This window comes from Gorilla gorilla, chromosome 2, assembly GCF_029281585.2.
Source record: "Gorilla gorilla gorilla isolate KB3781 chromosome 2, NHGRI_mGorGor1-v2.1_pri, whole genome shotgun sequence".
In the NCBI taxonomy this organism is placed as follows: Eukaryota; Metazoa; Chordata; class Mammalia; order Primates; family Hominidae; genus Gorilla; species Gorilla gorilla.
Window position 1 is genome coordinate 145,385,212 of NC_086017.1, and position 18,037 is coordinate 145,403,248.

General features: G+C 40.4%; 1 protein-coding gene across 2 annotated transcripts in view; it reads right to left on the reverse strand.

The window, feature by feature from the left end:
* RYK (receptor like tyrosine kinase) overlaps window positions 1-18,037 on the reverse strand; it is a 95,936-nt gene that overhangs the window by 53,843 nt on the left and 24,056 nt on the right. For both annotated transcript variants that reach the window (XM_031009711.3, XM_055380898.2), the window contains exons 2-4: window positions 13,383-13,504; window positions 2,511-2,610; window positions 697-831 (exon numbers count right to left, since the gene is read on the reverse strand). In XM_031009711.3, coding sequence (XP_030865571.2) covers window positions 697-831; window positions 2,511-2,610; window positions 13,383-13,504 — 357 coding nt within the window. The remainder of the gene's footprint in view (window positions 1-696; window positions 832-2,510; window positions 2,611-13,382; window positions 13,505-18,037) is intronic.

An 18,037-nucleotide genomic window follows, 5' to 3' on the forward strand; every position in this document is an offset into this window, starting at 1 on the left:
AACTTACAGTGAGTGGGTTGGACTAAACTTGTAAGGAGAACTCTAAAATTCTTTGATTTATGACCTAGCATGCTGGAACTCTTTCATATCCACTCAATTTCTTCAGTAACAGATAATTCAAAACCAAAAAGAACTAACCTTGGTAAGTACTCACATACGGTATTCTAAGTTTTAGGCTAGATTTAATGAATCGTAAAAAACAACAAACCTCTGAAACAGGTATTATGCCCATTTTACAGATGAAAAAACTAAGCCTCAGAGAGGTTAAGTAAGTTGTATCAACATCCTGAAAAGAGCAGAGCTGCCATTCCAACCCAGGTCTATCTCACCCGAGAGCAATGCTTCTGCATAAAAGTAACTTGATAAGGGAAACACAGTTAACATAGTTACTCAGAAGTCCCAACAGATTTTTCTTATTTCTTTACCTCTTCAACCATTTTAGCACTATTCCTAATGGAAAACATCTTAGCAATTCTGACAAAAGATTTGAGAAAGCATGGACTGAATGTGGCCTGAGTGAGATTCTTGGCTACCAACCATCTGGGATTATCTCAAAACTTCACCTGCCAGTGCTCTTTTCTCACTTGCAACTATAATCACGAGTTGGACATACTTAAATCTGTAAAAAAACAACAAACTCTATTTTTCACCTTCTCACATACACGTAAAACATATTTTGGTAAATAAATTCCTTACTTTTGTAGCACATTTTCCTTCGTTTAAAATTTAAGACGGTAAAATTTTTTGAAGAATTTACTGTCAAGTTGAGCTGCATTAGTATCATAACTTCAGAATCTACTTTGCCAGTACAGGAAAGCTCTACCCGAAACACTGTTTAAAAAAGATAAGAAAAATATTTTACATTTTCTAAAAATCAACATTAATGCCCCAAAATGATTCTTTTAAACATTTTAGAATTACTTATTTTTGCTGCAAGAAAACTAAAAGTAATACATTTAAATAAAGTAACTAAACAAAAGTTTTTAGAGATCTTCAGACTACCACACCTCTAGATATTAAGCATTTAATTCATTATGGATATAAAAGTTAGTATTAAAGAACAAACCAAGACATCAATGAAGAGATAATTGTTTTCAACTTTTGCTCATTGTTTTTAATATACCACTTTGTCTCATAAGTCCTGCTATTCCAGTACACTAAAGCTGAAGGATCATAAGGCGAACCTTAACAGACACATCAGCAATAGTAACAACAGAAATTACATGATCAAATGGAAAGACAACTCACTACCAAAATGCAAGTATGTCTGCTCTTAATAAAAAGATTAAATATAAACCTGTAAATGAATCTGATAAATTGTCAGCTATCACCTTTCTCAACAGAAATTGATTTTAATCCATAATTGTAACAATGGGATAACAGACTTCAGTGCATATAATTTTTTCCCCCAATTTTTAAGATTCTTTTCCTACAAATTTAAAACATATCATTCTACCATCTGTATGACTGCATTAAAGATATGGGCATTTCTAAATTCCTTTACTGCCCATAAAAATTTAAGCAGCCCTCCTGTGCTTTCTTTAAGCTTAATGTATGTCACTGATAACAGTGAATATGACTGCCAGAAAAAGTTTCACAACACTACTGTGGCTGATACTTTCAATTTTTAAAAATTTCCATTTCTTACAAACACCACAACTTCAAGAGCCTAAGAAGTTAGCTCAAAAGCAGTTAAATTGGTGTAAATAAGACACTTATTCATTTACTCAGACTGTACTGAGTGCCTATCCTGTACCATACTCTATGCTATGCATCAAGGGAATTGCTAGATAATGTAATCAGTGCAAAAACAGTTAAATATAAGGTTCTAAGGGGTAGGAAGAATAGAAGTTAACAAATGAAAGAAGAGAAGGTGGCAGGAAAAAGACAGTGCAGATCTTGAGTCTTGCAGAATGAGTAGGATGAATAGAAAGGAGTTCACGAGCAGAAAGAGGAAAAGATGATCCCAAATACTGAGACCAGCACATGCAAAGGCTTGAAGATCAGAACTGCATGTAGTCTGGAACTGCTACAACTCTGGGGCAAGTGCAGCAACAAGGCTAGACAGGCAGGCAGGGGCAGATGGTAAAGGATCCAGGACACAAGGTGGTGAGTCTGGAATGTTCAGTTGATGGGAGTGGAGGGCACTGATGGGCTTCACGTCACAGGGTCAAATATGACCGTGCAAAGATCATCTGGGCCACAGGGTGAAATGTGGTGCCTAATCAAAGCGAAACAAGATCAGACACAGGGACTCATGTGGAGGTAAGTACCAGCAATGCAGAAAAGGAGACAGGGAGGGCGGAGCACAGAGAATTCCAGAAGGACAGAAAAGAGAGAATGGTTTAAGAACACAGTGCAAATATTTACAAAAATTACTTTTCACAGTACTCATACATCTTATGCCTATCAAGTAATACACACTACACATCAGTAAACTTCTGTTTTGGGGCGATAGGGGATGCAGTTGAAAAAGTATGTTAACTCTGTCTTTGAAGACTCTTACTTACCTGATAAAGTGCGTGGAACTTCCCCCTGAACAGAAATGTTGACCTGGGGCATGTCCATTGCCAAAACATTGTCCACTTGGAATCCCAGCTTATATTCAACCTGTAAAATGGACAAAAATAAACAAAATGGACCTGTGATAACAAGAAGGATACTATCAGCTTGACTTCATTAATTGGCTCATTAATCAATGGATGAGCCTTTCATATGTACAAATAATCTAGCTATAAAAAAATGCAAATTGTCAGAAACAGTCCTAAGAATTTTCAATTGGATAAAAATTCAACCAAGTAAGCCACCTTCTATTTTAAGTCCACAACAGAACCACCACTCTTCCATAAAACCTGCCATCTAGGGTCAGAAATCCTGCTGAGAACTATGCAGCACTGACAGAGAGGCCATGGAGAGCCAGATACAAAGAACCAAAGCGGTGAGATATGTAACTGACAGACCATAAATAGCTACCAATGCCTTCTCTGGTTGATAAATGAAAGCCAAGCTCGGAGGGCCTCCTTGTGGCTGGTGGAGGAAGGTATGCTCTGCAGACCCACTCACACAATAAGCAGATTCCAAGGTAGATTTCTCATAGAATATCTAAGTCACATCCTCTAGTCTTGCTCTCACCAAAAAGAAAGTTCATGTTTAGATCCCCATTTGACCTCTGGATCTACTTCTCAAGTGATTCAGAATCCAGAAGGGAAGACAGGCAACCCATGAGATATCTCTAAAACACCAGTATTATCTATCAATACTTGGCCTACCCAATGTGGCTTAACAGAACCAATCAGCATCAATAATTATGGCTCTGTTGCTATGGAGAGTTCATGAAAGAAGCAGCTCAAACTGCAAAGCAATAGCTGAAATTCAGAATGGCTGCCAGCATCAAGACTTTCAATGAAGCCCTACAGTTCACATCACTCTCTGCCCTGCCCACAGGTTCTTGATAACTATGGTATCCCTCTCTCATTCAGTGGTCACAAAAGGTATCATTGGTGGCAGACTGAGATTTGCAGAGCCACGAGGCAGCAGGTTGGGAAAAGAGTGAGAAGAAAGATGTTCGATAAACCATTCTTCAAGAAATTTAACTAGAAGAATGGGAGACAGATGGTGAAGTGGGGGGTGTTCCAAAGCTTTTCTTTCTTTGTTTTTAGAAGAGATATTCAAATATGTATATATGCTAGTGAAAAAAGCTCATGAAATGGTACATAATAAAGATGAAAGAAAAGAGGGAAAGAGTATCATCCCAGATATAAGGGAAGGGATGGCCCTTATGCTTGGGCTAAGGTGGAAGGCGTTGTTACCCATGAATAAGAAGGGCTCAGTCCAGAATTTGATTCCCCTTGGGTTTTCTCCTTTCACACTCTATTTAAAGTGTCTTAGCTAAACACTGTAGGGGTATGCAAACATTAAACTCTTCCTTTGCAGTTAAGATAGGTACATAAACAACTGTTAAAGGCTGTGTTTGATAAGTGCCACATTCCCAACAAAGGAAATGTTCTTGCTGCAGCACATCAGTGACTTCGAGGTACCTTGGCTAGGAAGTATTCACACTCACCTTAGCATATCACAATACCATTGCTGCCACCAGGGGGTGTTAGAGAGCCACAGTCAAGCAAGTTTGGGCAGGGAATGAGCAAGTTTTCCAGCAATACATCAAAGAATGCATTATACATCCCTACACCGATGCTATCTCTGAACAGGACCATACATGAAGGGTAGGTGCACAAAAGAAATCAGCACCGCCAGCAAGAACTGGGTTTGGAACCATGAGACCATGTGACTCTTAGGTAAATTAGTAACTTCTCTGAGTTTCCATATTTTGTAAAGTAAGAGTAATACATGTTATGAGGATCAAATAAGATCATTAATGCAATACATACTGTTAGCCTGGCACAAGTCTCCTCTGACATCAGCAGCATCAGCAGTCATTCCAGAACAGCTACCTTATTGCCATGCTGCACTTCTCCATAATCATCAGCCCACTGCTGGCCCCAGGGATTCTGACACAAACCCTCCTGGGTCTGTCAAGGACACTGTTGCAGGCCTTCTGTTTTTTCCCCATTCTGAGAACCTCCCTATTCAGAACAGCCTCCTACACGCTCTGCCTCTTCACAAATGTCTTCCCACCTTCTCCCACAACCCGGCTTTCCTCAGAAGTCATCTGTTCCCCTGCCTATCATTCAGTTCCTACAACACCTGACCCTCAGGGCCTAGACAGTAGGGTCGGCATTCTTTAGGATCACTAGGTCCTTCCCAGACATCCCTTCCTCATGCCCTCATGCAAATCCCCTCTACTTTGAAGTTTATAACTTCTTTTTTAGAGACCGAGTCTCACTCTGTCACCCAGGCTGGAGTGCAGTGGCGTGATATCAGTTCGCTGCAACCTCCACCTCCTGGGTTCAAGCGATTCTCCTGCCTCAGCCTCCCGAGTAGCTGGTGGGACTACAGGCACACGCCACTATGCCCAGCTAATTTTTGTATTTTTAGTAGAGACGAGATTTCGCCATGTTGGCCAGGACGGTCTCGAACTCCTGGCCCCAAGTGATCCACCTGTCTTGGCCTCCCACATTGCTGAGATTACAGGTGTGAGCCACCGTGCCCGGCCGAACCTCACAGCTTCTACTCATAATGGCTACCTCTCATGCCATCAACACCAATAAGCCACACAGGACTTGCAGAGGCCTTGGTCTCCTGCCATGTTCTCCCTGGCTTCAATATTCAGTATTCAATATCCTGACACGCTAAAGAATTACTTCACTACCAAAACAAATGCAAAAATGCCATTCTATCAAAGATCCCATCACCACCTCTGATTCCTACAAAACTAGTTCTCTGATTCCATCACTCCAAGTCAGCCAACATTTATGAGGCACATTTATGAGCCAGAGGCTGTGTTCATAGCAGGATGCAGCAGCCAGTTAAAGCCACTTCCCTTCTCTCCAGTATAGCCATGAACACCTAGTTTCATGTTCTGCACAGCCCAAGCCCTAAAGAAGGCAACATTACTGACAGTCATATTGGCACCTTCAGCTGGTTCACTCCTTCCAAACCCTCAAAGGGCAGCTCTAGCATCCTGACCACCCCTTACTCTACTCCTGCTGCTCAGCACTGCTGAAGGAAATCCATCCTACAGAGAAGGAGCTCTTACACAACAATGACCTCCAGTCTCAGGGGAGGCCCTTAGTTCTACTCAGCAATCCCTTCCTCACTGACCCTCTTTTCCCTCGTCTTATTCCAACCTTACAGGCCTTCCCCACCTCCTCACACTCAATGTTTTTGTCCCTTTCCACTAGTACAGAGGAATCCCATTTCTGCCTTTCTTTTCAACACCCTGGCAGATCTATTAGAGCATCTATTCTTTTCATTCTAGTCCCAAGGAAAGGTCCATTTTCCTCTCCAAATGTAAATCCTTCAATCCTAGTACACTAGGGTTCTAGCCCATTTCACCACTGATGGGATATCTTAATCGTCAATTTCTCTCACTCTCTTTTACCTTCAATCCCTCTCAAGTGTCCAATTATCTACTAGGCAATTCTACCTAATTATCCTACAGCCTTCCAACTTAACAAATTCAAAGCCACACTTACTATTTCCCCAGAAACTTGCTGTCTCCTTTATTCTAGGTCTCAGTTATCACAAGGAGAGAAGCAGCAGACCAGAGACCAGAACCCCAAAGTAAGCAGAGAGGGTCTGGCAAAGGGGTCCAGGGCCCTAACTGCAGTTAAAAAAGCAGCTAAGACTGGCACCTGAGCATCTCAGTGTGGCAAGGTGAAAAGGAGGAGAGAAGGGAAGGAAATGAGGCTGTGAGTGTAGCTGGCCAGTGAGGGCACAGGGAGAGGTGCAAAGGGCTGAGGAGGAGATTTGAGAAGGCAGCCCCTTTGGTCGTATCAGCAGCTTAGAGGAATATGAAGCATGAAACTGTGGAAGCCTCCTTGCTGGCTTCTTTTTTGAGGAACTGTCTAAAAATGGGAGGCATTCACAAGGTAGTTCTCTTTTCCCTCTACAGTCTTTAAGATATAAATTTTAAAACTGCAGTTTCTGGGATTAGAGAAGAAATTGCCAATTATTGAAGTCCAATTTTCTCTAGTTTGGCATGTATCGATCTGTAAGGACTCTCACTTGCCAATCATCCTTTAAAGAAACAGATCTGCTCAAAAGTTAAATGTACAGTCTACTGGGACAAAGAAATTTGAACAGCAGTTGTTTATCGGAATGCAGAGTGAGCCAAAATACTTCAGAAAAGAAACTACAGGCTAGGCGTGGTGGCTCACACCTGTAATCCCAGCATTCTAGGAGGTCAATGCAGGTGGATCACTTGAGGCCAGGAGTTCAAGACCAGCCTGGCCAACACGGTAAAACCCCATCTCTACTAAAAATACAAAAATTAGGTGGGCATGGTGGTGGGCACATGCTACTCGGCTACTCGGAGGCTGAGGCAGGAGAATCACTTGAACCTGGGAGGCAGAGGATGTAGTGAGCCAAGATCGCACCACTGCACGCCAGCGTGGGTGACAGAGTGAGACTCAGTCTCAAAAAAAAAAAAAAAAGAAAAGAAAAGGAAAGGAAAAAAAAAGAAACAAATTACCAAAAATATAAACATTTGAATAAACTGAAAAATAAACATTTTTGTTTCTGTTCCCTTACTTGGAAACAAATGGCAATTACAAATAGGAAGCTGGTAAGTAAAGCCATTTCCTTCTGGAACACAGAGAGTACAGATTTAAAGTGAATACACTTGTCTACAGCCAAATAGCCTTTTAATTTCTCTGAACTTACTAGAAGTAATGCCTTTCTCATAGAAACCTCACTCTGCAAAGGACACAGCTGCTGGCCTCCAGCAGTGCCTGCTGGAACTCTGGACAAGTTCCCTGCAACTCCTAGAAAATGATGACGAATTCCTGAAAGCAGAGAACAGCCATGGGGTAAGGGTGGGTAGTGGGAATATTCTGCTACATTCTGGCAAATTTTCGCTTTTCAGATATCTAAAATAGCTACTGACGGCCAGGCGCGGTGGCTCATGCCTGTAATGCCAGCACTTTGGGAGGCTGAGGCGGGTGGATCACGATGTGAGGAAATCGAGACCATCCTGGCTAACACAGTGAAACCCTGTCTCTACTAAAAATACAAAAAACTTAGCTGGGCATGGTAGCGGGCGCCTGTTGACCCAGCTATTCAGGAGGCTGAGGCAGGAGAATGGTGTGAACCCAGGAGGTGGAGGTTGCAGTGAGCAGAGAGAGCGCCACTGCACTCCAGCCTGGGCGACAGAGCGAGACTCTGTCTCAAAAAAAAAAAAAAAAAAAAAAAGCTACTGACTCTTAACAGACACAGTTCCATGTTTTTCCTGGATACTGGGGAATATTCTGGAATACAGAAGAAACTATCTGTTAAAGCCTCTCAGTAGCCTGCTTTTAAGTGTGTGGTCTTGTGAAAAAGAAGCAATACCAGAGTTCTACTCCCAACTCAAAATGCAATTAACACAATGGTCTTTCCTGACCACTCACTAAGGCATGCGTGACCTATGCGCTAAGAGTAAGATAGCTTCAAGCCTCTGAAGAGACCACAATCTGTGCGGCAAGACAAAACGGCGTAAACACTGAGAAACACTATTACCAGAAGCTGTGACATGTGAAACTAATGTTAAAATATCTACGATGTTGAACCGACACATATCAGGGAGCCTGCAGATCTCTGGAAGCAAATATTTCATCTTCTGGCAAACCTTAAAAAGCAAGAACCAAGGGTTTCTGATAAAGTATTAGAGCTTGAGAGCCAAGGCCTTCCTTCTGAAAGTTCATGATTACACCTCAGGGTTAAATGATCAGGTGACAAACCCTTCATCAAGCCTCCCCTGCCCTCACGTGTGACTTTCCCACTTCAGGTCATCTCTACCTTCTGCTTCCTCTAACCCTACTTCTCCTACCTTAAGCAAATCCCTTTCCAAATCTGGGTCTTAATTTCCTCACAGGAACTGATCAATAACCAAAGTACAACTATATAATAATAAGTAATACAGCCATTTGAAGGGGGAAAAAGTACAACTCTGTATCAAGTGACAGAGATCCTTGACCAGGATATTGTTCAGTGCTCTGCAAACTGCAGAAAAGTATGTGGTATGTTAGTTGTTGAAAGATGTATATATACGTATATGCATGGAAGCTTATATACACACGAACTATTTCTAAAGGAAGACAAGAATCAGGCAACAGTGGCTGACTCAGGCAAGGGGAACTAAGTGGCTGGATTGCTCAGGGATGGTACTAGAAGGTGTAGGGGACTTATTTTTCACTGTATACCCTTTATGCTTTTTAAATTTTTACTATGTGCATATATTATCTACTCATAAGATTAATTTTTAAAATAAATAAACGTAATCAAATGTGCTAAAATCACCAGAGATTATTACCTAGAATTGGGAACTGCAATAGTGGCTGACACAGACATATTTCCTTAGTTTTTTACTAAAAAAAATCGTAAGATGGTTACTTTCCTCTAAATTTTATACCTGTTACAGATGAACTTGTGAAATCAGTTTAGGTTTATATTCAACCCACTCATTTTCCCAAACTTATAACCTCACTCTATTATGAGTAAAATATCTGAAAAATCCCATTTGTGCAACTACTGTCGAGTGTACCCAGCCTATATGTTTTCACACTTCCAGAAATAGAAAAGCCACCACTCCTAAAGCCGCACATCCCAACTCTGAAAAGCCCTAACTGCTCAGAAGCTCCCCACTTGTTGAGCTGGGCCCTGTGGCTTCTACCTGCACATCTCTTCTGCAGTTAGTACCACGTGCTATACCAAGCAAAGAGGATACCCTTTAAGGTGCTCAGCAAGTAGGAGGGAGAAAGAAAAGAAAATCAACTATTACAATATTCTTAAAGTATAACTAGGGCTATGACAGAGAAGGGCACTGTGCAGACAGAAAAGGGCACCTGACACAGCTGGAGAAGAGGTGACAACAGGTCACAGCTTTATGAGGTAAACAGGAGTTATTCAGGTAAAGAATGAAGAAACGGCATTTGTGGCAAACAGCAGCACTGTGACAGGTCACAGTGGAATTCATGAAATTCCAAGACAGACAAAAATGACACTAAATGACTGGCTAGATAGGAGGCAGAAAAGAAAGGCCGAGACCAGATCATAAAGGCCTCCTACGAAATCAAGAGCTTTATTCCGGTAGCAACACAGAAGCCTAAGGTGGCTTTGTGGAGGGTGCAACAAGAGGTCAGTCCAGAGGAAAGGAGACCAGTTAGAAGACCACTTCCGAATCCAGCAAGAAACAATGAAGGCCCAAACTAAGTGTGAGGCATTGGGTCACAAGAGAGGTAGGAAACAAATTTAAGATGTAATTATTAGAGAGAATCAACTAGATTTAGAAAGTATAGGAGAAGGAAACTAGGATCCCTTCTACATTTCTGGCCTAAACATGAAAATAAATGGTCATACCCTCCAAAAAAAATCAGGAAACTTCTGCCTCACAAAGAATATCATACCAGCAGTGGCAGCCCAAATGTGCACTAATAATATTTATACCTGCCAAAGAGGTAACTTAGAAATTATGCTCTATAAAATAATGTGAATGATATGGGAGTACAGTTACAGCTATACCAAGGCTTCTCCTAACCCAAAATGTACCATGCTAACACTGCTTCCCCTTCAAACATATATATTCACCTGAGCCCCTCCTACCTGCTCTCTCCCACTCCAACTTCCCCCTGTAACAGGCTCCTAAGACTCAGACACCCATTACCAGCAACATCAGGGCCCTGAGCTCATTCCAAATAACAAACGGTGTATTTTAACTGTTTTAAAGGAATCAGTAAAAGAAGGTTTTATTTTGTTCAGTCCTGACTGCCACTTCCCACATTGCCTTTGTACTCACAAATCACCACCCATACACTTGCCCAGGAAACCTTCTCATATCAGCATTCTTTTTTCCTAAGTGTGCCCAGAAATATTCACACTCTGTTCAAAGTCAATAGAAGTACCTAGAACAGAATTCTCTAATAAACCTTTCACCATTTTGAAATACATTTATTATTTGTTTTTATATGTATCAACATCAAAGGTAAGAATAACAACAAAGAATTAGCTATCAACTTTTTGGAGAATATAAGAAGCTTCTCTGCCTGAAAGATGTTCATAGAAACACTGGACCTCAGAGTTGCAAGGGAACTTAAAATTCAGTAACAACCACTCCACAAATACTTGAATTCCTTCTATAACAGCCTTATTGAATGGTTATCCAGTGTAGGTCTGACCTCTTCCAGTGAGAGGAAACACACTACTCTCACCACACCACAGGCTGAAATACGAAACTAGTTCCAAAAACAGATGCAAAAAGTAGTGGTTGAAAGGATGATGAGGAATGAGATTTTTTTTAAAGATAGTTTCAAATTATCTCCCCACAAATTACTTACTAACTATAAAGTGAAAAACTTGACAGGGGAGAAATCTGGTGACAAGAGTGTTCGGAGTTACCACCACCAGTCATGGGACAAATTGGCACCTTGTGCACTGGGAAGGACAGCACCTTTGTGGTATCACTGCCAAAGAGATATTCCTGAATCTAATCATGAGGAAACCTCAGACAACACAAACTGAGGGGCATTCTACAAAATTACTGGCCTGTAAGTTTCAAAAATGTTAAGGTCAAAAAACACAAAGAAAGGCTACAGAACTGTTCCAGACTGATAGGGAACTAAGAGACATCAACTAGTAAAAAATTAGCTATGAAGAACATTGTTGTGATAATTGATAAAATGTGACTACTGTGGATTAGATAATAACATAATAATGTCAAATTTCCTGGTTTTGATCATTGTATTTTGGTTGTATAAAGAATGCCCTTTTTCTTAGAAAATAAACACTGACGTATGGGGAGGGGGAGGGAGACTGGAAGGCAAACAAGTATACTTAAAATGTTGGTATTAGGAAATGAAGGTCAAAAATAAGCACTTATTCACTGGTATATCTGGCAGTATCTTTCAAAGTTTTAAAGACACACACACATTGGCCTAGCCACTTGACTTCTCAGCAGTAATTTACTATTCAGAAATAAGGCCACAAGTGCACAAAAACTTCTGAACAAAGATGTTCTTAACATATTTATATACATACACACACATATATATGTACACATACACACACAGGGATACACATTAACACACATTTTTTCTGTGTTTCTATATTCATCAAAAGCAAAGATTGAAAAATTTTTAAATAAAAGAAATAGCAAAGGTAGAAACATCAATAAAAGATGAACTACCAATTGTTTTCATCATCCCATTACCTGGATTTTGCCTATAAAATGAAATGAGGGAAACTGTGTAATGGTGAAGGGAAGCATTGTTTGAAATAATAAAATGCTATTAAAAATCCATGTGTCCCATCAACGAGGTACTTTACAGATAGCAATATAGCATACATCCATACAATATCATATTATAAAACCACTAAAGAGAATGAGTGAGAGAAAAAGAAAGATGCCTAGATAAGTTATTCTGTAGGGGAAAAAGTACTGTTCAACATACATGTCTAAAAATCACTTTTTTGTTTAAAAAGGGAAAAAAGGGGACTTTGAAGAAGTTATACCAAACTATAAACAATTACTTCTGAGTATAGAACTACAAAGTCTTAACAGTTCTTTTTCTTTTTTTTTTTTTTTTTTTTTTTGAGACGGAGTCTCACTCTGTCTCCCAGGATGGAGTGCAGTGGTGCGATCTCGGCTCACTGCAACCTCCGCCTCCCGGGTTCAAGTGATTCTCCTGCCTCAGCCTCCTGAGTAGCTGGGAATACAGGTGCGTGCCACCACACCTCGCTAATTTTCGTATTTTTAGTAGAGACGGGGTTTCACCATGTTGGCCAGGATGGTCTCGATCTCCTGACCTTGTGATCCACCGGTCTCAACCTCCCAAAGTGCTGGGATTACAGGTGTGAGCTACCACGACAGGCCTAGTCTTACAGTTCTTAAAACATTTCTGTAATATTTGAATTTTCCCAATAATCACTGTTGTTTTCTAAGTAGAAAAAAATGAAGATTTTTAAAACTCTATACTAAAGTGGCCAATTTAAATAACTTGCAGCAAATATTATGACAGACACTACTCTACAATACTTTTTAAAAAAACTCTACAATAGGTATTCTTATTTATAGTAGCAAGACTATTTTTATTTCCTGAATAAAATCCTATTCAAAAGCCTATATAAAGCTGATAAAAGAAACTGAAGTTGGTTGGGTACAGGAGGCACCTCCATGCTCAGCCTCCGACTCTCTGACTTAGGAGAAAACTTACCATGTTTGAGGGACCCAGGCAGTCAGAGGAAATGTGAAGAATTCAGCAACAAGTAGCCCAGGCAAGAGATTCTTAAGTGATTGGGTTTAGCCCTTATGGGTAAAGAAGCCTCACCACAGGACACATGGGTGGCTGCATCTGCTGTACCTTTCTTACACCGTTTCTCCATGAGTGGGAGAACTGTATCCATTCTGTCCAACATGTCTAAAAAGCCTATCTTACCAGTCTCCACCCCTACACCCATCTCGTTTCACCACAGCAGCACAGGCATTATTGGGTCCAATTGTACCCTTTTCCAGCTAGGTCTGGATCTCTGTTTGAAGAGCCTAAAAGGATGTTAAGTGTTGTGTCATGTGCTAATCAATTAAATGATAGCCACCTTCGTTTTAAAGGATTCGAGAAATTTTAGAGGAATAGGCCAAATATTTGAAATATAAATCTGAAAAGACTCAGTACTATTATATCACATCACCAGTGGACCCTTCAGTACAGACAGCAGCCCAGTCCTCAAACACAGCCCTTGCCTCTGTGGCTGGGTGACCCTGTCATGATGTCTGTGGTTAGCCACTCTCTTACCTTGGACTTCGCATGCCAGGTGAAGTGCAGGAAATTTGTCTCACTGGGTACTAACAGATTAAAGGATAGAGCGTAGTGACTAATAAGGTCATTTCTCACATAATAAAGTTCTGCATCAAGACCTAGAAAAAAATAGGAAAAAAATAATTAAACACTTAAAATATTCTCAAAATCATCCCTATCAGTATTTCAAATACAAATAGAGTGAAGATAATATTGATAAACAAATGAACATCACAAATGACCCTAACATGGGCTGCCTTATGAAGCAAGAAAGACACGGGGTTTTATCATCACCAAGAAAGATGAAGAAATTGAGACTTGAAACAATTAAGCAGTTATCCAGCTGAAAACAGGTGTGCTAGAACTAGATAGAACTCTGGCAGCCACTCTGTCTTCTGAGGGCCAGTGTGATGCTCTTTCTTCTGAACACAGCGCTTCTTAGAGGAACAGCTACAAAGAAATGCCCCTTCCCCCAAAAATTTACGTAGACTTAGGAAGGGAGATTCAAAATGAAAGGGAGAAAGGCCCCTCGGATAAAACATAAGTCTGAGCCAAGCCTCAAGCCTCCAGCCAGAGATGACCTCCGCCTCCTCTGACAACACAAGGTCCTTGCTGTTCTGATAGCATTTACCATGGTACACACTTGCACCAGGTGTTTTGCAGGCACATGCTGTCTTCCCTACCAAGACTACAAAGGGAAGAACACTATGTTTTTCACAGTATCTGCAGGACACAGCTCTCTGCACAAAACATAAACACTTGTTAATCAAGAGGTTAGTACTATAGACAAAACAAAAATAAATGAAAAGCCTGGAATGCCGGAGAAGTGACTCCGAAGTTTCACTCACTCCCATACCACCTTCTCAACCAGGGCACATACAATCTTCCATACGTATCAGGATCTCAATTTTGTCGCACCCTTTTATCCTGCCTGTATTTAATATTTTTCTGTAAAACTTATTTAATTTGTTAAAATAAAAATTTTTAAGGCAAAATTTAATCACTACTTTTCAGTGGCAAATCAACAGTTACTGTTAAAAAAAAAAGTTATCAAAAAAACAAAAGAAAAACAAATGTACTAAATTCTAGCTCAATTCTGGTGCCTACCAAGAAGGCAGTGAACTTGAGCCTAGCTCATTGTTTATAAAAAGGGAGGAGGGAGGTATAATCAAGTGTTTGAGAAATGTAAAAAAAAAAAAAAAAAAAAACCACACAGAGGATTTCTCCATGATCATCCAAGGAACTGAAAGACTAAAAGCAGGGAGTAACTTTCTCTTGAATTGATTTACTGTTATTTAAAGTTCTATCCAGGTGTCCCTTTAGTAATAATGACATATATATTCCACAAGTTAGAGGGGGAAAGATACTGAGGAGAATAGCCAAAATGCAAATTTCACATTTACTGAGCTGGCACTATGGGGTCTGAAACCTCACAGTATGCAGAGGGGTCAAGATGGAGAGCTCATACCTCCTAAGAATATAGACCTAGAAACAAATCACTCTCCTACAGGTATTTATCCTGTAAAATTAGTTTTCTCGTTTCTGAACTAGGTGTAATAAAATCATTAATGCAGAAATGAAATTTAAGGCACGCCACATAGGGGAAAGCTGCTGAACTTGTAGGGTCCAACCCTACAGGGCCTGTGGGTTTTTCTCCTTGTGTGTGGAGCCCAGAGATTGTAGAAATAAAGAAACAAGACAAAGAAATAGAAAAAAGGCAGCTGGGCCTGGGGGACCACTACCACCAAGATGTGGAGACTGGTAGTGGCCCTGAATGCCTGGCTGTGCTGTTATTTATTGTATACAAGGCAAGGGGGCAGGGTAAGGAGTGTGAGTCATCTCCAATGATAGGTAAGGTCACATGAGTCACGTGTCCGACGGACAGGGGGCCAGCCCTTCCCTATTTGGTAGCTGAGGCGGAGAGAGAGAGGGGGCAGCTTATGTCATTATTTCTTCTATGCATTTCTCGGAGAGATAAAAGATTTTAATACTTTAATTCTGCTACTGCTACCTAGAAGGCAGAGCCAGGTGTACAGGATGGAACATGAAAGTGGACCAGGAACGTTGACTGCTAAAGCATAGCATCGCAGGGAGACGTTTAGGCCTCCAGATGGCTGCGGGCGGGCCTGACTCATGTCAGGCCTTCCACAAGAGGTGGTGGAGCAGAGTCTTCTCTAACTCCCCCGGGGAAAGGGAGAGCCCCTTTCCTGGTCTGCTAAGTAACAGGTGCCTTCCCAGGCACTGGCGCTACCACTAGACCAAGGACTGCTAAGTAACGGGTGCCTTCCCAGGCATTGGTGTTACCGCTAGACCAAGGAGCCCTCTAGTGCCCCTATCCAGGCTTGACAGAGGGCTCACACTCTTGTCTTCTGGTCACTTCTCACCATGTCTCTTCAGCTCCTATCTCTGTATGGCCTGGTTTTTTCTAGGTTGTAATTGTAGAACAGAGATTATTATAATATTGGAATAAAGTAATGCTACAAACTAATGATTAATCATATTCATATATAATCATATCTATATTCTATTTCTAGTATAACTATTCTTGTTCTATATATTTTATTATACTGGAACAGCTTGTGCCTTCAGTCTCTTGCCCCAGCACCTGGGTGGCTGGCCATCCACAGCACTAGCTGGGTAGCACTGCTTTTATTTATCCTAAAAAAGATACTGAAAGCAGAGACAGAAATGTAGACCCTTCTGCAAAAGCCTCTCCCTGCTGGCAGGAGTGTTAGCAAATATCCAGGAATGGAGGATTGGTGGTGCTGGAGAAAGGGGTTAGAGGAAAAATTGTAAATAATTTAAATCTGCCTTTTTTCTTACGTCTGGGTCTTAGTCTAGTCTAGATAGGTGCTGTTTACTTAGAAATATATGTCAGATAAATAAAAAGAAGAAAATTACATGAGGCAGTACTGACATGAGACAAACTAGAACTCAAGTTGAAAGGATTTCATACTAAATGTATTAATATAAAATTTACTAATGAGCTCATATTAATAAAAAACACAAGAAGATACAGTAGTACAACTGAAAAAAAAGGGCTTCAAATATAGAAAGCAAAAACCAACGGACAAAAAGGCAAAAAGAAACACACAAATCCACAATCACAATTGGAAACTAACATCCTCTCAGAAATCAAAAGATCAAAACAGTTGGGCATGGTGTAACACCTGTAATCCCAGCTCTTTGGGAGGCTGAAACGAGAGGATCCACTGAGGCTAGGAGTTCAAGACCAGCCTGGGCAACACAGCAACAACCCATCTCTATAAAAAACTTTTTTTAGGCCGGGCGCGGTGGCTCACGCTTGTAATCCCAGCACTTTGGGAGGCCGAGGCGGGCGGATCACGAGGTCAGGAGATCGAGACCATCCTGGCTAACGCGGTGAAACCCCGTCTCTACTAAAAATACAAAAAAATTAGCCGGGCGTGATGGCGGGCGCCTGTAGTCCCAGCTACTCGGGAGGCTGAGGCAGGAGAATGGCGTGAACCCGGGAGGCGGAGCTTGCAGTGAGCCGAGATTGCGCCACTGCACTCCCGCCTGGGCCACAGAGCGAGACTTCGTCTCAAAAAAAAAAAAAACAAAACTTTTTTTAAATTAGCTGGGAGTGGTGGTACACACCTGTAGTACTAACTACTCAGGAAGATGAGGCGTGAGGATGGCTTGAGCTCAGGAATTTGAGGTTACCATGAGCTATGATCACACCACTGTACTCCCGTCTATGTAACACAAGACCCTCTCTCTTTAAAAAATAAAAGGATCAAAAAAATAAAAAGATCAAAGGTCACCAAATTGAGTGTGGACATAGATGATCTGAACATATAATTATGGGACATGAAAAAGTGAGGGGGGATTAATCATGAATTAGACCACATGCATTTAAAATTTTTTTAAAATATAAAAACAGATTCAAACCAAAATCATACAGGCTACCTTCCCTGATCAAATACCGTATGATAAAGATATTAACTATAAGGATGAAGCCAAAAGAGTATTATTTGAAAAGATTAATAAAACAGCTAAACCCTTCACAAGACTGATCAAGGAAAAAAGAGAAAAAACACCAAACACAAATTACCAATACTAGGAATGAAAATGAAACATTACTACAAATCCTATAGATGTTAAAAAGATAAAAAGATTATTATAAACAACTTTGACAATAAAATCAACAAATTAGATGAAACAGAAGAACCCTTTAAAAACATAATTTACCAAACTAAAAGAAATAAAAATTTCAAACAATTAAAAACCTATCCCAAAAGAAAGCTCCAGGTCCAAATGGCTTCATTAGTGAATTCTATCAAACATTTAGGGAAGACACAACACCATATCTTACATAAACTCTATCAGAAAATAGTTGAAGAGAATACTTCCTAACTCATCTGATGAGGCCAGCAGCATCATATTGATACAAAAAACTTACTAAAACATAATGAGAAAAGAAAATTACAGAACAACATCCCTTATGAACATAGATTCATTCTCCACAAAATATTAGCAAATTCAATACAAGAATACATAAAAGGATTAACACATCATGACCAACTATATATGAAAGGTTAACCTTTTAAAAATCAGTATAATTTACCACATTAACAAAATAAAAACCCGTATCATCTCAATAGATACAGAAAAAGCATTTGACAAAATTC